The following is a 20,854-nucleotide window of genomic DNA, read 5'->3' on the forward strand; positions in this document are numbered from 1 at the left end:
ATTTAGGAGCTATGATGCTATGATGTTTGGTGCAGATGTATCTGTAATTGTTAAGTCATCTTGGTGAATTGGTTCTTTTTTTGATTGTATGCTGTTTTTCTTTTCTTTTTTTTTTAATCTTTACTTATTTTTGATACAGACAGAGCATGAGCAGGGGAGGGGCAGGGAGAGAGGGAGACACGGAATCCAAAGCAGGCTCGAGGCTCTGAGCTGTCAGCACAGAGCCTGATGCGGGCCTCGAACCCACAAACTGTGAGATCATGACCTGAGCCGAAGTCGGATGCTTAACCAACTGAGCCACCCAGGTGCCCCTTCTTTGTTTTTTTCTAATAGTGTTTGACTTAAAGTCTATTTTTTTTTTTGATAGTAGCATAACTATCCCAATTCTCTTTTGGTTACTATTTACATAGAGTATCTTTATCTGTTCTTTTACTTTCAACCTATGTGGATCCATAGCTCTAAAGTGAGTTTCTTATAGACAACCTATCGTAAGATCCTGTTTTTCTAATCCATTCTGCCAATTTGTGTCTTCTGATTGGGGAATTTAGTGCATTTACAGTTAAAGTAATTGCTGATAGTGAAGGGCTTTTGCCATTTTGTTACTTTTCTGTGTGTCTTTTAGTTTTTTTGCCCCTACGTTTTCTCTCATACTGTCTTCCTTTGTATTTAGTTGATTTCTTTTAGTGACAAATTTTGATTCCCTTTTCATATCCTTTTGCATGTATTCTATAGGTATTTTCTTTCTGATTACCATGGGGATTATTTATGGCTTCTTAAAGTTACTATAAGCTATTTTGAATTGATACCAACTCAACTTTAATCTCATAAAAAACCTGCTCCTCTTTAGCTCTGTCTTCCCTCACTTTGTTATCGATATATCAAATTATATCTTTATATATTGTGTTCCCCTTAATACAGATTTATAATTATAAATATGTTTTTGTTTTTATTTTTTAAATCTTATATGGGGATAAGAAGTAGAATTACAAACAAAATTATAATACTGATTTTTATGTTTGTCTATGTATTTATCTTTACCAGAAAATTTTATATTTTTGTATGGCTTTGAGTTCCTATCTAGTTTCCTTTCATTTCAATTTAGTATTTCTTATAAGGCAGTTCCAATGGTAACAAACATCTTTAGCCTTTATCTTAGGATGCCTTAAAATCTCCCTCATTTTCAGGACATTTTTCCAGATATAGAATTCCCAGTTGACAGTCTTTTCTTTTAGCCCTTTAAATATATATGATCCTACTGTCTTCTGGCCTTCAAAGTTTATGCTGAGAAATCTGTTTGTTACCTTATTGAGGCTCTCTGGTATGTGATGAGTTTCTTTTTCATTGCTGCTTAATTAGCACTGTTTTTAAATTTCAGTTTCCATTCATTTATTGCTACTGTACATATATACAATTAATTTTTGTAAACTGACTTATATTCATCTGAATGTTCATGTCTCTGAAAGGTGTTGGTAATTAGGATGTAGAGCCCTTATGAATGGGACTAGTTGCCATATAAAAAAATCTCCACTGCTTATAAGTTACCTAGTCTATGGTATTTTGTTATAGCAGCTCAAATGGCTGAAGATAATTTCCTTATATTTCTAATGTCTTCAGAATGTATGGCAACACTACTTCTTTAATCCCTAATATTATTTGTTTCTTTTCTCTCTCTTTCCTTTTCATTCTTTGTCAGTCTGGCTAGAGGGTTATCAACTTTATTGATCTTTTTAAAGAATGAACTTTTGGTCTAACTGACTTTCTCAAACTTTTTCTGTTCTCAATTTTATTTATTTCTCTTTTAATCTTTGTTGTTTTCTCTTTTGCCAAGAGCTTAATTCAGTCTTCTCTTTTTAATTTCTTTGGGTAGAATTTTAGACAATTGATTGAAACCTGATTCTTCTTGAATATAGTCATGTAATGCTATAAATTTCCCTCTAGGAATTGCTTTAGCTACATTTCATAAGTTTTGAAATGTTACGTTTTTGTTTGCATTCAATTAAAATTATGTTCTACTTTCCCTCATGACTTACTCTTTGATCTCTGGGTATTGAGAAATGTGTTAATTATTAAATATTGGGGGATTTTTCCAGATCTTTCTGTCACGGATTTCTGGTTTAACTCCTTTGTGCTTGGAGAACATACTTTGTATGTGTTAAATTTTTCAGGGTTTGTTTTTTAGAACCCAGAATATGGTCCATCTTTGGGAACATTCTGTGTGCTCTTTAAAAGTGTGTATTTTGCTATTTTGGGGTGGAGTATTCTATTAATGTCAATTAGGTTAAATTGATTATGTTTTTCATGTCTTTTACATCCTTTGTAAATTTAAGTCTACTTTTCTGTTGATCACTGAAAGAAATGTTGAATTCTCTGTAATTAGATTTGTCCATTTCTCTTTTCAGTTCTATCCATTTTGACTCATATTTGTCCTTTTGTGCTTAGCTTATTTCAGCTAGTACAATCCTTTATGCTTTTTAATTTATTGAGCATGATGTCACTTGTCCTTTCTACTGCATTGAATTATTGTTTAAAATAAAATGAAATAGTTAAAACCTAAAATGGTAATAGGTACTATATAAAGTTAAGGTGGTATGTATAAAAATTAGCAATTATTACCTGAAACTAGTGAACTCATTTGTTGTCTACTTGAGGATACAAGTGGGTTTACTTTATTTGTGATTTAAAAATTATTCCTGGGGTGCGTACGTGGCTTAAGTTGGCTAAGTATTGACTCTTGATTTTGGCTCAGGTCATGATCTCACAGTTTCATGAGTTTGAGCCTGACATTGGGCTCTGTGCTGACAGCTTGGAGCCTACCTGGGATTCTCCCTTTTGCTCTGCCCCTCCCCTGCTCGTACTCTCTCTTCCAAAAATAAATAAATAAACAAACTTAAAAATTAAAAAAAATTCCCATGTTGCGTAGACATTCTGGGAGTGTCTTAGAATTCAAAATTAGGGAACGTCTATAGAAAAGGAGGGAAATATCAAAAAGAAATCTATTTTAAGATCACGTGTGAAATGTTTAATTTTATATTGCATGTGATTCAATGTTATATACCTTTTGGACTTGAGAAACTTTATTACATTTCATTCTCTTTCTAGGATTCCAATTCTCAGAGGGATTTAAGCAGTCAGGTAACTGATGATGATAGTAATGAAATAATTCAAATAGATGGAACTGGTGATGCATCTTCCAATGATGAAATAGGAAGTACAAGAGATGTAGATGAGAATGAATTTCTAGGGATTATTGAGGCAGGGGACCTGAAGGTACTTGAAGAAGAAGCTGACAGTGAAGATTCAACTGCCAACAGCAGTGATAATGAAGACCCTCAAACAGACATTGTAGAAGAGGTGAGGATCACTTTTGAGCCGAAACTTTTTAAAATTAAATTTATAACATTTGTATTTTAATATACTTTGTACTTAAATATACTTTAATCAAGAGGGATAACAATTAAGATTAACTCTGGCTTTAGTCGTTTAAAATGAGACTTATTTGTACCCTAGTATTTAAACTTTTAATCTTAAACTGTAATTAAAACTAGTATTATTTGGGAATTGGCCACTATACTTGTTGGTCTTAACTAGAGATAGTGGGAAGTTTAAAGAATGGGAATAGAGGTACAGAAAGCAGCAAGGCTAGAAGTATACAGTATCTGCTTTGATTCTAACAAATGGAGTAAAATTTTTGTGGAATGTTGTAATTAGGAAGCACATAAGTAGTATTGTCTTTTATGGTGGCATTATGGATGTGCCAGGTACAATACTTAAGTCTTATGTATCTTATGTTCCAAGATATGTAACATTCCCACCACCCTATCTACGGGTCTTATTACCATTCTTATTTAACATATGAGAAAACTGAGATAGGAGGAGTTTGAGTAAATTGACAAGTCAGTCTTGTAGTTATTAAGTGGTCAAGCTGGGATTCAAACTCTGAGTATTTGACTTTTTAAGTACAATACTATTCTCTCTCCAAGTTCCTTTATTTCTGATGTATCTCTGTCTTTAAAGAATTTGGAGCATCATTAAATTCCTAAATGTGGCCATCTTTCATCCTTAGGACCCTTTAAATTCTGGAGATGATGTTAGTGAGCAGGATGTGCCAGACCTGTTTGACACGGATAATGTGATTGTCTGCCAGTATGACAAGGTACCATATTCACCTTTTAGACTCTGGTTTATTAATTGCATTTATGGTAGAAAGGTACATAAAATGATAAAAAAAAAAGATGATGAGTTACAGTTCACGGTTAATCTTGAAAAAGCTAATTAATTATATATATTTTGTGTCTAACACTGTGCTGTGTGGTCTCAGAGATAGCAAAAACGTCTTGTCTCCTCAAGACAAGAACTATCTTAATGAAACAAGATGTTTCTGTATGTAATAAAGGAATGGTGCACAATATGATGGTAGGTAAATCAGAAGCTAAAATATGTGACAGGCACATCAAATGCTAAAATATGTGGCACATAAATCAGATGCTAAGATGAGTGGCATGTAAATCAGATGCTAAGATGTGTGGCACAGACAGTAAGTCCAAAAAGTAGCCAGGGAATACAAGAAATCATTTGTAGTTGGAGTTCTCCACAAATCCTTCATGGGTGATAGAGAACTCTGAAATAGGTCTTAAATGATTTGTAAATTACAGAGAAGTGTGGAGAGTAGACATTCTGAATAGAATAGCCTGATAAAAGAGAAATGAATACATGTAGAACGTACAAGGGACAATGAAGAGACAGCTCTGCTCTGAATGAAATGTTCTTCTTTTGGATGTATTAGTAAATGGGGCTGGGTTGGGGACAGAGTTCACAGCAGATTGGAAAATCTAGAATCCTGGTAGGAGAAATTAAAATGATTTCATGGACATTAGCATTCTGAGAATGTTACTGAAAAAATAATTGGGTTGTGATGGTAAGAACAGGGACAGTGCGGAAATGAAGTAACCAGAGCCCAGGCTAAGGATTACAGTGTAGAACATGGAAGAGTCAGAGATGGTGACGGGAGAATCAACGGGACTTGATGGTTGATGGACATTAGACAATGATCAACAGAGAGAGCTGAAGGTGTGTCAGTTTTCAGACCTAGAAGTTCAGTTAGAAGAAATTTAACTTTAGCAACTAAGATATAGTACTGCTTTTTCTTCTTTTTAAATACTCTGTGATTATGTAGTAGAATGGCCAGCTTTTGTCTTTAATTCTTGCATAGTTACATCTTTTTTTAGCAGCTTTGAAATATAATTTACATACTGTACAACAGACACATTTAAAGTGTACAATTCAGTGGTTTTGTATATGCATGGATATGTGCGGCCATTAACATAGTCCATTTTAGAACATTTAATTCCTCAGAAAGAAACCCTGCTCCCGTTAGTTCTCACCCCCATATTTCCCTGTTTCCTCCAATCCCCACCTCAGGCCTAACAAACCACTAATCTGCTTTCTGTCTCTTTAGATTTCCCTATCCTGGAGCTTCATATGAAAGGAATCCTATAATATGTGGTTTTTTGTCTTTTGTGACTGGCTGCTTTTACTTCACACAGTGTTTGAAGATTTATCCATGTCGTAGTGTGTAACAGGTCTTCATTCTTTTTTTATTGCTGATCCCTAGTCCATTGAATAGATATACTACATTTTGTTTATCCATTGATCTGTTGATGGACATTTGGGTTGTTGCTATTTTTTGGCTATTATGAGGAATGCTGCTTTAAACATTCACATACAAGTTTTTGTGTGAACATATATTTTCATTTTTCTTGGTATATCCCTAGGAGTGAAATTCTGGGTTATATGGTAGTAGTTTGAGGGATTACCAGACGTTTTCCAAAGTGACTCTACCATTTTCCATTCCCACCAGCAGTGTATTGACGGATTAGATTGCTCTCCATTCTCACTAACACTTGTCGTCCGACTCTTTGATTCTAGCTATCCTAGTTGGTGTGAAGTGGTATCCTATTGTGATTTTTGATTTGCATTTCCCTGATGACTAATGCATATTACATCTTTGCCTTTTTCTCAGTAACAATTCCAATATACTCGGGAGACATAGAGGATGGTGTTTTGAATTGTTATAAAAATAAATCCTTTTCTCTAAAAATAAGATTGTTTTCTCCCTTATAACATTTTATATAGATAGAAAATGGCAATTTAGATGCTGGTAAACATAAGCATATGAAGAAATAGGTAATACAAAAGAGACTGTTTCTTAGTTTGAAACTTATTTTAGTTTCTTATAAGCAATGTATTGCTTTCCATGAAGAAAACACTAAGGTACTAAGTTATGTATGCATTCCATAGAGTCAGAGAATTTTCTAGACCATAATGGATATGGTATCCTTTGTTATACTGCATTGAGGGAAATAGCTTGTAATTAATTACACAGCGCTTTGTACTTTTCAAAGTGTTTTCTCCGACATTGTCTTTTACTTCTTATGACAACTTGTGGAGTAGACAGATGGAGTGCTATGAGGTGTACAGTGCTAACAAACCTAGTTGTCTGAGAGTCCTCTCTAATTGACAATTGCTTTAAAAACAGTACTAAATATCTTAAACCATGGCATTGGGGGGACATTGAATTGTTCTTAACAGGGACTGATGAAGTCAGAAGATATCTAGCAAAGAAAATGTATCTATAAAGTCAAAGCGGAATGGGAGGGATTTTTATGAAAGAAGAACTTCCCAGTTCTGGACATTGGTTGGTTTGTTTCAAGTAGTATTTAATATAACCAAACTCAAGTAAATTGAAAGACCTTTCAGTAGTCTTTTAAGAGCTTTACTATTCAGTGTGTTTTGAAGACCAGTAATATCAGTTTGTCAAATGTAGGATTTTGAGTCTTATTCCAGAGTACTGGATCAGAATGTTCATTTTAACAAGACCCTGAGATGATTTGCATGCTTATTAAACTTTGGGAAGTGCTGTTTTTGTTTTGTTTTGTTTTTAGTACATTCTATCTGGCTTTGACTACCATATGGAATTTATTTTTAAAATTTATAAGTTAACAATTGGGGAAAAACTTTGAAAATATTAAGATGTGTCATGAAAAAGGGTTAAATGAAGGTTGTTGGTCACCATGCTGAGTGAAAATTAAAGAACACAGTCATGTTATTTCAGAGACTTAGAGAATGACTAAGATGAATATAAAGTTTAAAGTTATGATATTATTGGGAAGATTAATGGTGAAATGAAACCTTTTACTATAGATGAGAGTGTTCTATGCCATAAATAGGACACTATCCTGCATTGTAAAACCATTTGAATATGTTTTTATCTTCATGTAACAGTATAGAAAATTTTAGTTTATAGCTGGCCTTGTCTGTTAGATGCTGGTGCACTGAATAATTGCTAAGTACGTAACATAGTATGTTTTCTTTACATATATATGCTTCATTTTTGAATAGATACCGCATACACGTCTGTTAAACAATCAAAACACTGTAACAGGTATCCTGTGAAGTCTGGTTCTTACCCTTCCCCACTTGTGCTTCCTACCAGTAGTTTCTTGTCCCTTCTTTGAGTGTAAAAAAGTAACCAGATCCATTAGTTTCTTAATATATTTACAGGGTCTTTTTATCCATTTACAAGCCTAAGAGATAGCCTAGACAACACTGTATTCTACACCTTGTCTTTTAAGACATTAACAATATATCTTGGAGATCTTTGTGCTAATATTTTTATAGCTATTATATAATGTACTACTGCAGAATTATTAAAATTTATTTTACCAATCCCCAACTGATGACTATTTGAGTTATTTTTCAGTCATTTGCTATTGAATGATCACATCCATAACACATCTCCTCTGTGTGCAGTTATACCTATTTAAAAAAAAGTTCCCAGCCAGGTACCTGGCAGACTCAGTCATAAAGCATGTGACTCTCGATCTTGGGGTTGCAAGTTCAAGTCCCACATTAGATGTGGAGATTACTAAAAATAAAATACCCCGAAGCAGGATTACTGGGTCAAAGGGCAAGTGTAAAAATTGGTTAGATATTGCTAAATTGCTTTTCTAGACTATATTCCAGTATATTCTCCCATTCCAATGTTTGAGAGTGCTACTTTTCTTAGAGCCTTGCTGATAGAGTGTACTAATATATTTGGATCTTTGCTCTTATGAAAAGTGAAAAATGATGTCTTGGTGAAAATGTTAACTTCTGTTTTTAAGAGCCATTTATATTTACTTTTATGTGAACTGCTGGTTTGTAACATTTATCTATTTTTTTAAAAAAAGGATTATTGATCTATTTGTTGATTTCTAATAGCTCTATATCATTTGGGAAAGATTGGCTCTTGGCATATGCAGAAATACTTTTCCTTAGATGTTTGCTTTCAGTGCTTTTTCTTTCTTTCATACAGACGTTGTATTTGTCAACCTTAATTTTTATGGCTTCTGATTTTGAGTCATAATACAAAGTTCTTTCTTACCTTAAGATTTTAAAGAGATTAACTCATGTTTTCTTATAGTATTTCTTTGATTTCTTTCCCAAAATATAAGTTGTTTGATTTGGTGTTTATCTTGGACCACAATGTAACATATGATTCTGACAGTTTTTCCCAGGTGGCTACTCGATTTTCCTAATACCACTCACTGAAAAGTCTATTTTGTGCACACTGATAAAGAAAAAAAGTTTCCTTTATAATCTACCAAATTGTTCTATATATTTGGGTCTATTACTTGATTTTCTGTTTTGTCCCATTGGTTTGTGCATTGGTTTATACTACCTTGATTTAATTATTAAGGTTTTTAATGTCTGGTAAAGTTAGTACTTCTCTATGAAGCCAAGTGAAGAAAATATTTCAAAGAGGAGAGAGTAGTGAATGATGCCAGTAGATCAAATAATTTAAAAATTTATTCTTAGCTATTTTATCTCTTTTGTTGTTACAGTTAAAGGCTTCTTTCTCTGTATCTTCTGCACAATGCTTATATGCATGAAGGCTATGAATAAATGTATATTAATTTTGTATGAATACTGAAGTCTTATTTAGTATTTTTTAAATTGATGATTGTAGGTTTTTCAGACATGCAGTCATTGCATCTGCAAATCTTTTTTATCTTTTCCAATTTTTATATTTCTGCTTCTTTCTTCTTGTTTACATGCATTGGGTAGTGCCCATTGTACTTTCCTCTTAATCTAATTGTATTAGCTAGGACTTCTGGAGTAAAAACTTGGGTGATCCTTGTCTGGGGGATTTTAGTGGGATTGCTTTTAGGGTTCCCCACTAACCACTAAGACAGCTCTTATGCTGAGGTGTAGGGGTGTGTGTAGGATGCAGTATTTGATTCTTAAAATCTAAACTGCATTCATTTATCAAATACTTTGTCAGTGTCATTGAAGATTATTACATGATTTATCTCTGTAGGTCTGGTAATACAGTCATTATATTAATAAATTCCTAGTATTGAACCATTGTTGCATTTCTAGAATAAATGTACTATTTCTAGAATTAAGTTACTAGAATGAGTTTTTGCTACTGCTACTGTTCTCCTGGTTCTGGAGAGATATTATTACCTGTGCTGAGTCCAGGATTCTGTGTCACTTTTGGGTTCCCAGTGACTTTTAGAGATATTTTCTAGTATAAATTTGGGAGTCAAACCCAGAGAAGAAATTTACCATTTAATAGGACTTCTTTCCCCACACAAATAGGGGTTTACCATTTGTATTTTCTTATGCTTCACAAAATACATTTGAATGCCGGTCACAGGATTTTCTTCTTTGATTTGACTTTGCTGTAAACATATAGGTTTAATTTTTACCCTTGATTTCAGATCATACATTTCTGAGGGTTTTAAATAGTCACTTGTGGTTTACCCAGAGGTAACAGTGATTTTATGATTTCTTACCTCTTGAGGTGGTAGGATTTTCTAGTTTTTATTTTGTCTGTATCTAGACTAATTTATTAAATCCAAGGAACTGCCAGTAGAATCTGAGAGATCATAAGCTGTATCTTTTGACCTTGCTCAGTGCTTTACTGTGACTTCCTCCTTCAAAATGAAAGTCCGCTTTTTTCATTCCTGATAATATTAAACTACATCCTTTCTGTTTATTCCTTTGTAGATATCCGGAACTCTTTGCCGTTCTCGATCAGTCCAGGCCTCTCCCTTCTCAGGGCTTTTGTGCTTTTGTTCCCTTTGTCTGGAATGCTCTCTAGTCAATATCTTCCTGGCTTTATCCTTTACCTTCTTTAAGTCTTTGCTCAAATGTTACCTCAGAAGTCAGACCCACCCTGGTTTCTTATCTACATTGTAACCCGCCTCTGTATTTGTGGTTTTCCTTGTCCCGCTCTATTTTTCATAGCACTTAACGTCTTTTAATATTCTTTATAATTTACATATTTATTAGGTTTGTTTGCCCATCCTTACTAAAGTGTAAACTATTCAAAGGTAGGAATTTTCCCAGTTTTTACAAAGTTATATATAAAAAATATGAATTTTTTGACCATGTGTATGTTTTTCTTTTTTTAAAACTGATATCTACAGTGCCTTAAACAATGTCTGATAGACACATAGGGATCTGAATATTTGCTGAATGAATCAATACTATCTTGAGGAGGTCTTATGTTGAAAGAACTTCCGTTTAGGGTCAGAACAATCCCATATGTGCAAAGTATTGGAAATGATCCTTTAATTTGTAAAATGAATTAATTTAGACTGTTTTTCTCCCTCCAGATTCATCGAAGCAAGAACAAATGGAAATTCTATTTGAAAGATGGTGTTATGTGTTTTGGAGGGAGAGACTATGTGTTTGCAAAAGCCATTGGTGATGCAGAGTGGTAAAACCTAGGAACTCAATACACCATAAACATCAATAGGACGTCAAACTTATTTTTATTTTAAATATAATCCAGTACTGAGCTACTCAAATTTTTAGTTCACTTTATAGAATTTAATAAAATTATAATTCAGATGCAGATACAAAGATGCAATTTTATATTTCATTTGTTTTAATGGAGTCTCCTTTTTTAAGCCCTCATTATCTATGCCATTATGAATCACAGATGAATCAGACATGATGGAGCATGAAGAAGTTTCACATTTATTTAATGTTAAAGTAAAATTTAAATCAGACTCCAATTCTCCTTCATGGGAAAGTTGGTATCAGTTATAAGAATGGGGCCAGTGTCCTCCCATTTCTCCTTAAACCAAGTTACAACAGTTCCTGGAGAGTCTTGTAAGGAGAGGGATAGTCAAGAAGCTTCTCTGGGTCTTTGGTCTACACTCATCACACTCCTCACACTAGTGATACACTGATTGTGTAAGCCCAAGTGGTCCCTTGGAAGCAGATGTCTCTGTTGAGCCTGTATTATACTTGAATATGGAAATCCTTGCTGAGGCCAGGATCCCTGGAGTTAAGGATCAGCCTCTCTAAGCTTATCATGTGGCTAGGCCATTTTTCATCATATTTTGCTATCTCCCTGAGAATTGTGAGGAAATGGTTAGTTCCCATTCTTGAAACTTCAGACTTCTGTCGTCGTAGTCATGGTGGGTTTTCCCTCTATGCCTATTTTTCCATTTTTCATAACAGTGGGAGACCACTTTGCATTCTCTTTCCCCCTGAAAGACACTATCTCTCTTTTTTTGCTCTTCCAGGGAATCCCCTCATTCAGTGTAGGTTTTCCAAAGTAAAAGTCAAGAAGAGATGTTCTCTTCAGGAACCTTCTATTTTGGTCAGGCAATCTCATTTGACACAGGAAGACCTGGACCTGGATAACTACCTTCTTTTTTTGTTTTTTTAATAATAGTTTATTGTCAAATTGGTTTCCATATAACTATCTTAAAATCAGGGAGAGAATACAAAGTGCAACACACAAATAGGTCTCATTTTCCTAAAGCGGTAAAAACAAAGCAAATTAATATCCCAGTAAGCTGTTCTGTAGTTTTCTTTTCCGTAGTAGAGTCAAACTCCTCAAAGGCACATTTTCCCCATCATTCTGCTTCTCTTAGCAAGTGGAGAATACATGGTCTCTACGATCCTCGTTTTGGCCTTGATTGGTGTTCTCCGGGACCCTAACCCCTACAAAAACCAGTAGTAAGATGAGTGGGTAATAGTCTCTGCATGTTCCCCAAGGATTAGATACTTGGGTTTGGGTGGTCACAGGGCGAGTTCCTCATTTCTTTTTCAGAAGCAACCCCACTTGGAGAGTTTCATTTATTCCAATACTTGGCCTTTCCTACCCAAGGGACTCAGCTGCTGGCAGATCTTTTCAAAATCTGTATTAATCTCTTCTGGTTCTTGAACAGCATTTGTGGGGTGCTGTCTTTGGCCTAAAGTTGGCAGCTGCAAGAGGATTTGGTTAGTACTCCTGCTGCGCCTCTAACCAGATTCTCCAGCGATGCCCTCTTTATCCTCAGAGTGCTTCTCCCTTTCCCTGTTACCACGGCTATCCCAGATCCTTGTCTGGTTCTTAAGAACTTCCAGGAGCTATGGGTTCTTTTCATGAATGTTGTCTACCATGAAATGTCCATCTCTTCTACATGGGAGGCAAAAAGGGGGAACTTACTTGTGTTTATTCCTGAAACGTATGCATCCGGGACTGAAGAGCGTACTTCCTGGTGTTCTTCTTGCTTTCCTCCTCCCAGCATCATCCCCTCATTCTGTACTTGTCCTGGGAAACCCTTACCGCAAATTAAGCGTGGAATTTATTGACAAGGTGCATTCCCTTGGGAATTGGGATTTAATGTATTGATTTAAGTGTTTGGAACAGGCAATAACAGTTGCTTTTAAAATTCCTTTCCTCTTTTCCACGTGGATTTTAAAATCTCACTTTGCTTCAGCAATTTTTTTTAAATGGCATATCACAAATACTATTATTATATTGGTCCTCTTTATTTATTTAGGTGGTCCTCTTTATTTTTTATCATTAGAGAAAAAAGTCACAGTTGTCTCATTTGTGTCTCTGCATGCCCTCATGTCCCTGATCTTTTAAATGCAAAAACTCAGTTTAGAAGTAAGCTTATTACAAAAAAACCCCACAAAAAACAAAAAAACAAAGCCAACAGTAATCTTGGCATGCTAATACAAATGCTGATAGTTTTGGTGATGACTGCTAGGAGATTCTTTAAATTATTTTGGACCTGGTGCCTTTTCATTAGTTTCAAATAATGCTAGGAAGAAATCCTACTTTTTGAGAAGTTGTATAAATCAGTGGTTTTCAAATTTTTTTTGGTCAGGATCTACACTAAGAAATTAACCATATATGTTTGCATGTACATAGTCACACAAAATACAAATTAAATAAAACTCTCAGAAAATCATGCTTGTCTTTAGCAGGTGATTGCCTATATTTTCCATTTGATTTTGTTCTATTGCATTAAAAATTGATGGTCTTGACTCACTAAATTGATTTCATTATGTACTGATGAGTCATGACTCATAGTTAAAAAAAATATTTCAGGGTGCCTGGATGGCTCTGTTGGTTAAGTGTTGGACTTAGGCTTGGGTCATGATCTCGCAGTTTGTGAGTTCAAGCCCTGCATGAGGCTCTCTACTGTCAGTGCAGAGCCTGCTTCTGATCCTCTGTCTGCCTCTCTGTCTGCCCCTCCCCGACCTCGCACATGTTCTCTCTCTCTTAAAAAAAAAATTAAATATTTTCAGCTCAAGACAAATTCTATTTAGTACATTTTAAAGAAAAAATTATTCTATAAATCCTAGAAAGTGGTATTTATCTGGGGTTTGGCTTTGATATAATAGTACTTTAACTTTTAGAAGCACCTTGTTATGTCTAAGCTTGAGCATTTCTTGTTGTATATTATAACATAATTCTATAAGGTAGGTTCTAAGTTATTGTAAATACAGTGCCTTGGCAAATGTCATCCTGCATCCTTTTCTATTATAGAGGTTACAGTTTGCTGTGTTAAATGAAATTTGTGAAAGTATCATGTATCCTAATTCCGATTTCAAACTTTTTCTCATGCTCACATCCTACAGTGCTTTCTTACATACTTTCCACCTCTCCCTGCAGACTAAGAAGGTCTTGCTGAATTTGTAGTTAGTCTTTTAAGGACTGACCAACTGACCTTGCCTGGAATACCTTCTTTACCTATTTTACTCAATGTGCTATAATTTATGTACATAATTATCTGCACAGCTCAGCTACACGGGGCAGTGAGGTCCCAATTCTGGCCGAAGCACTCAGTTTCAGTAATTATAGTTGTGTAGAAAAATAAATAACTTTAGAATGAATAGCAACAGTTAATTGGGGTGGTGAGCTGGGGAATTTAGTGGGGATTTTCTTTTGACTCCTGTTATTAGGTTAATATTATGCTGTTTTCATGTAGATATACTCTAATATGCCATGTGAGAACTTTGTGATTTATAACTAGAAAGCTAAATTATAAATAGGAAGGCTATGGTAATAACTCTTAGGAAGAGACTCAATATTAATAAAATACTGCACATTTTGAAGAAGAGAGTATTTCCAATTAGGAACACATTTATTGAAATCTCTGTGACCTAAAGATTCTTAATTTACATGTGGACTTAATACTTATTTCTGAGGAAACTAAAACCACGTCCTGTACAGCAAATGCTAGGAATGGAGGACCAAGTAACTTTTAAACATACTTTTTAAATTTAGATGAGTTAGTCTTGATTAATTAATGCTTCTTAGTCATTTGGCAATCTGCCAATGATAATCTCTAACATGGTATAAAACCCCCCCACAGGGAAGAAAAACATTTTCTGGAGAATTTGATGTTTTTATAATTTATTTATGAAGGATTACACAGATTAAGAATACACATACTTTCTATGAGACCCATCTCATAAGGGAAATGCTTCTCCATAAGGATTTGCTTTACTTTTTAGATATAAAAGTAAATCAGCTGAATAAATGACTGATCACCTAATATATGGAAGACTAGGATAGATATTGTAGGAGAAACAAGTGAAAGAGATGAGTGTATCTCTGAAGAAATTTATAATATAGAGGAAATAAGAGATAGATGGGCAAAGATAGTAACAGCCAGCTGTGTTGAATAAGACAAAGGAGTGAGAGGGCTGGCAAGGGTAAACAAGTCCAAAGAGAGATGTCATTTTGAGTCGCTTATTTATTGTCTATGCCCTGCTTTATTTCAGGTAAAGGAGGTGTCGTAAATTCCGTGGATTAGGGAGGGGATGAATTAAGGACAGCTTGGTAATGAAGATAAACCTGTGGCTGGGTCTTAAAGGGTGCAGAGGTAGGGCAGGTAAGGAAGAGGGCATTCCAGGTGGCCCTAGTGGCATGGGCGCCAGAAAGGAGAAGCATGGGGCATGGCTAGGGAAAGGCAGGTGGGACACTGTGTTGCTTGCAGAAGAACAGCAGAAGACCAAGTGAGCAGATCTGAGAATGGATTCAGGAGCTCTTTGTATGTTAGGATAGGAGCTAAAACTTTATAGGTACTGATGAGCGGCTCGGGACTTTGGCAGGCAAGTAATAGGATGAAATAGGAGGTTAGGAAGATTAATCAGCGGTGGATATGAGAATGTGGTCATGGCAAAGATAGGGTATGAATAAAAATGAGGGAGATTTGATAGCTCTTCTGAGGTAAGGGGGAGTGCCCTGAAGTATCTATGTGACAGCAAGAATTCAAAATAAAGAGTCATTGTGGGACACAATTCAAAGGGACAACTGGTGGGTCTTAGAAGACACGAGGATGAGGGAGATGGTAAACTGTAAGTCTATGGTGACACTTAAATTACAATGTAGAGAATAAAAATATTTGCGGAAAAGGCCATAAAAGTTATTTTCAGAGTATGTGTACAAGTGCCTTGGTCAAACAGTATTTAAGGAGACATAATTTAAGTAGTTTCTCCACAAGGATATATTTTAGTTTTTTTTGTTTTTCTCCTTGTTTGCTTACTTAGTTGTTTTAGTTCTTGGATTTATGAATTAATCAAAAAGTTTATTGTGTACGTATATAATACACGACTAAGTAGTATTCTCTCATACCAGAGAGAGATTCTAGAACACTCGTTTACCAGAGAGGATTGCATCTGAGTAAAGAGAAGTAACTAGTTATACAGTAGTAAAGTCAGAGATGTGAAAACATACAGAGAAGAGATACTTTGTAAATTTTATGAAATCTTTTATCTATTTGAATCACTTTGCGCAATGACATAAAGGTTGAAGGCAGATTAAATACATAGTCTAGTTATGACTGTATGTTTATATAATAAAATGTCAAAGGAGATCTAAAAACTGGAAATAATCCAAATGCCCGTCAGTGGAAGAGTGGAAAACAGTGTTATATTCATATAACTCGGCAACGAAATGGAATGAACTATTTAACAATGAAAAGAACTGAACTACTAGTCAAACAACAGCCTGGATAAAGAGCAAAAACATTGTGTTGGCTCAGAGAAGACTTACATAGGAGTATATGCTGTATGATTCCATTTAATATGAAGTCCTAGAACAGGCAAAACTAATCTCTGAGGAAAAATCAGAACCGTTGTTACCTCTGGGCTGAGTGGGAGTGAGGGATTAACGAAGAAGGGGCATGAGGAAACCTGACAGTGATAGTGTTCTGTGTTTCCATAGAGGTTTGGGGTCACATGGATGTACGCTCTTCTCAAAATTCGTTAAGTGGTATGCTTGGTATTTGTCCACTTTAATGTGTAAGTCTTATCTAAAATGTAAATAAATACTTAGCCTTGGTTAGTGGCCATGCTGAAGTGTATAGATAGGCTGATGAGTACTGATGTCTGCAACTGACCTTATTTTTTAATTTCTATTTTTTTTGCTGTCAAAAATTTTAATTTTAATAAAATTTATTGAGAGTAGTTTTAGATTCACAGCAAGACTTCCCATATACCCATTCCCCCCGCCATACAACACATGGCCTCCCCCATTATCAACATCCCCTACAAGGGTGGCACATACACTACAATTGATGAACCTCTTTTGACTCATCAGAGTCCATAATTTACCTAAGAGTTCACTCTTGGCATACATTTTATGGATATGGACAAATGTATAATGACATGTATCCACCATTATAGTATCACACAAAGTATTTAAAATTTTTTTAAATTTTTAATTGAAGTGCAGTTGATCCTATAACATTATATTCATTTCAGGAGTAAATTATAGTGATTTGACAGTTACATATATTACAAAATGCTTACCATGGTAAGTGTAGTCGCCATCTGTCATCATACAGAGTTATTGAGTCTGTTCTCTGTGCTGCACTTTTCTATCCCTGTGACCTATGTCTGTCCTCCCACCTTTCTCCCCTCTGGCAGCAACCAATTTGTTCTTTGTATTTATAAGGAAGTTTCTTTAGTTTGTTTTGATTTTTAGTTTCTACATGTAAGTGAAGTCTGATAGTATTTCTTTCTCTGTATGACTTATTTCACTTAGCATAATACCTTCATGGTCCATCCATTCATGAATGACAACACTTCATTCTTTTTTATGGCTGAGTAGTATTTCACTGTGTGTATGTGTGTGTGTGTGTGTGTGTGTGTGTGTGTGTGTGTGTGTGTATTTTCCAAATCATTTTTACCCATCTGTCTGTGGGTGCTTGCGTTGGTTCTACAGCTTGGCTGTGGTAAATAATGCTTCAGTAAACAAAGGGGTCATATATCTTTTGAAGTTAGTGTTTTTGGGGTTTTTTGGGGGGGCAATAAATACCTAGAAGTTGAATTATTGGGTTGAATGGGATTTCTATTTTGAATTTTTTGAGGAACGCCTATACTATTTCCACAGTAGTTGTACCAAATTACCTTCCTATCAACAAGGGACAAGGTTTCCATTTTCTCAACATCCTCAACAACACCTGTTATTTCCTATCTAGCCATTCTTGCAGGTGTTAGGTGATATCCCACTGTGGTTTTCATTTGCGTTTCCCTGATGATTCATGATGTTGAACATCTATTCATGTGTCTGTTGGCCATCTGTATATCTTTTTTGGAAAAATGTGTATTCAGGTTCTCTGCCCATTTTAAAATCAGATTATTTGATTTTTTGATGTTGAGTTTTATGAGTTCTTTATATATATATTTGGATATTGATGCCTTATCAGATATATTATTTGCATATATTTTTTCTTTTGCTTCCCTTGCCTTAGGAGGCTATCTAGAAAAATATTGCTAAGGCTGATGTCAAAGAAATTACAGCCTATATTTTCTTCTAGAAATTTTATAGGAGAAACTGCATTTTAGTTTTAATTTAGCTGCGTATGGCTAGGGGCTACCAGATTGGACAGTGCATCTCTGGAGTGTTTTTTTTCAAACTATCTGAGGAAAAGGACCAGTTATTTTAAATTTCAAATCTGTTAAGGACTAATATTTTTATAAATTGTGATAAAAATTACTACAAAGATGAAATGAGAAAAAAACCAAAGATACGTAAAATATCACCTCATTCAAAAACACTAGGTTCAACAGACATTAAATTATTCTGTTAAAATTGCTAGAAATGTTTCTAAACATTCTCAATTTTTGTAGTTTGTGTCATCATGTACCAATAACAAGTAGTTTTTAGATTGGCAATGGTCATGGACAACACTTGGAGCTAGGTAGATATCTGTTTTTTACTCAGTGTGATCAAGAATAAATAATTTCCTAAAACCAACTCTTTATGTTAAACTTACTGGTACAGATTATTTTTCACATGTTTAAGCACAACTTAATGTGGTTACTGATAAAACAGTTAACATTTTTTATAGCAAATCTTGTCTGGGACAGCTGTATATTGACAGTGCAGTGTAGACAACTTCAGGGTGGACTGAGAAGACTTATTCGATCCAGAGAAGCCATTTTTGCAGTTGGAGGTATAAGCCAAAAAATCCTTTCTTCTATAAAGTTCAGCCCGACGTTTACAGCAACCGAATTTGCTCAGCAACAGAAAGAAATCCCTTTGGAATGCCTTTGTGAAAATCGCATACAGAAATGGATTGGCACAAGAATTGACAGGATAAAAAAGAACCAGTAAAACTTTAGAATTGGTTACTGTGATAAGAGGCACTTTGAAGGCAGCTGAGATGGCAAAAAAAGAAATAGGTGCCATGCAGGTGAAATCAGTGAAGATGAGGACCGCCATTTTCTTAGCAATCTTTTTATCTTTGTTGGTAGCCATCAGCTCTGGATTTTGAACTGCAAAATAAATTTTAATGTAGCAAGCACAAATGATGATGAAGGCCACCACGTTGAATATCAGGATGGTTAATATGTAGACTTGTGAGAGAGTGGTTTCCACATCCATGGGGAGGCAAATGCTGACTTTCATGTAATTGCTGACACCCACAAGGGGCAACATGGCAACGAGAGTAGAAAAGAGCCATCCTCCAACCATGATAGGAATGGCATGTCTTAAACGCAGCTTCTGGTCCAGCTGAACAGCATAGGTGATAGTGTGCCATCTTTCTAGTGTGATAACTGTGAGGGTGTAGACAGAAAGCTCACTTGAAAATACAGTGAAAAAGCCAGCTGCACTACATCCACTCCCTGTCTGCCAGTCTATGGCATGGTTATAATACTGTCCTTTGGTCTGGGAATCAACTGAGGCAATGAGCAGCAGATAGAGCCCCATGCAAAAGTCTGCAAAGGAGAGATTGCACATGAGAAAACGGGGCACTGTCAGCTTATACCGACTCGTCAGGAGAACAAAGAGGACAGTCATATTTCCCATGATGGCTAGGATATTAATCAGCCAAATCAGGACCCTAAGGAAGTCATAGCCCATAATATCTTCACAGGGATTAAAAGCATCTGGTTCGGGAGCACATCGGAGTGTCTTGGGTGAGCAGAAACCATAGTCATAATCCCAGGCACTCAGTTCACTCTCCGCAAAGATGGCAGAATAACTGTAAGAAGAATATTTTGTCTCAATGTGAACTTGTGAGATTTTCTATGATTCTGTGTATTAAAAAACTGAATCATCCTTAGTGTTTATTTAAAGCCTATGAAACAAAAGGAAACAAAGCAACAACAGCCTCAGTCTTAGGTTTATTTGGTAAAGTATTAACAAATTATTATTTTTTGTTAAATTATTATTAAACAATTTGTTAAATTATCTGAGAATTCTGAATTGATATAGGAATTTCTTCAGGTAATGAAAAGCAATATATGGATATATGTGTGTATGTGTATATATAAATATAAATATATATACATATATATGTATATATCCATGTACTGATGCACAGACTTAATGAAGCCATTTACAAAGGATGAGTTTCCTTTGGAAAACAAACTTAGAGACATAGTATCTGGTTGCTGTGTCTAAAAGAACCCTTCGTTGGCATTTTCTTGGGTATTTATCTCATTTAGTTGCCAAACTGCTCAAGCCACATGTCTTCAGTAGAACACAAGGGGGACTGGAGGGCTCACACTGCCCAAGGTTATCAGCTGTGGGTAGACTAGCTTGAACATTGGTTCCTGGCTAGTCAAATAGCCCAGGTAAGAAGTGGAAACCAAGGATGGACTACTAGAAACCCAGGAGCACAAGCTGACTACAGACATGGACAATAGGGAGAAATGGTGACAATACATACTCCTTAGGAGTATGAGTCAAATTCAGAGAGTGGATTGAAGAGGGATTCCATCTCTAGTGAAGGAGCATCCCCAACTCTGCCAACCTCTTCCTCCCAAACCCACAGCTAATTATTAAGTTCAGATTTTCATCATCTCTTCTAGGACAATTACATTAGCATCTTTCCTCCAATTTTCCTCTCTTGCTCTGTCTGGATGTTTCTCCTAGGAGGACTTTCGTTAATGTTTTTTAATGTTTATTTTTGAGAGAGAGACAGAGTGCAAGTGGAGGGAGGAGGGTAGCGAGAGAGGGAGACACAGAATCTAAACCAGGCTCTAGGCTCTGAGCTGTCAGCACAGAGCCTGACACAGGGCTCGAACTCACAGACCATGAGATCATGAG

At 35.4% G+C, this 20,854-nt stretch overlaps 2 protein-coding genes across 2 annotated transcripts in view; one reads left to right on the top strand and one right to left on the bottom strand.

Annotated features, from left to right (window-relative positions):
• GTF2A1L (general transcription factor IIA subunit 1 like) overlaps positions 1–10,914 on the top strand; it is a 41,159-nt gene extending 30,245 nt beyond the window's left edge. Inside the window, exons 7-9 of the mRNA XM_029937325.1 lie at positions 3,100–3,351; positions 4,064–4,153; positions 10,665–10,914. Of these exons, the coding sequence (XP_029793185.1) occupies positions 3,100–3,351; positions 4,064–4,153; positions 10,665–10,772 (450 nt within the window). The 3' untranslated portion in view covers positions 10,773–10,914. The remainder of the gene's footprint in view (positions 1–3,099; positions 3,352–4,063; positions 4,154–10,664) is intronic.
• Positions 10,915–18,428: 7,514 nt separating this feature from the next.
• LHCGR (luteinizing hormone/choriogonadotropin receptor) overlaps positions 18,429–20,854 on the bottom strand; it is a gene marked incomplete at its 5' end in the record, with an annotated part of 54,445 nt that continues 52,019 nt past the window's right edge. Inside the window, one exon of the mRNA XM_029938509.1 lies at positions 18,429–19,784. Within this exon, the coding sequence (XP_029794369.1) occupies positions 18,632–19,784 (1,153 nt within the window). The remainder of the gene's footprint in view (positions 19,785–20,854) is intronic.

Source organism: Suricata suricatta, chromosome 4 (genome assembly GCF_006229205.1).
Source record: "Suricata suricatta isolate VVHF042 chromosome 4, meerkat_22Aug2017_6uvM2_HiC, whole genome shotgun sequence".
Classification (NCBI taxonomy): domain Eukaryota; kingdom Metazoa; phylum Chordata; class Mammalia; order Carnivora; family Herpestidae; genus Suricata; species Suricata suricatta.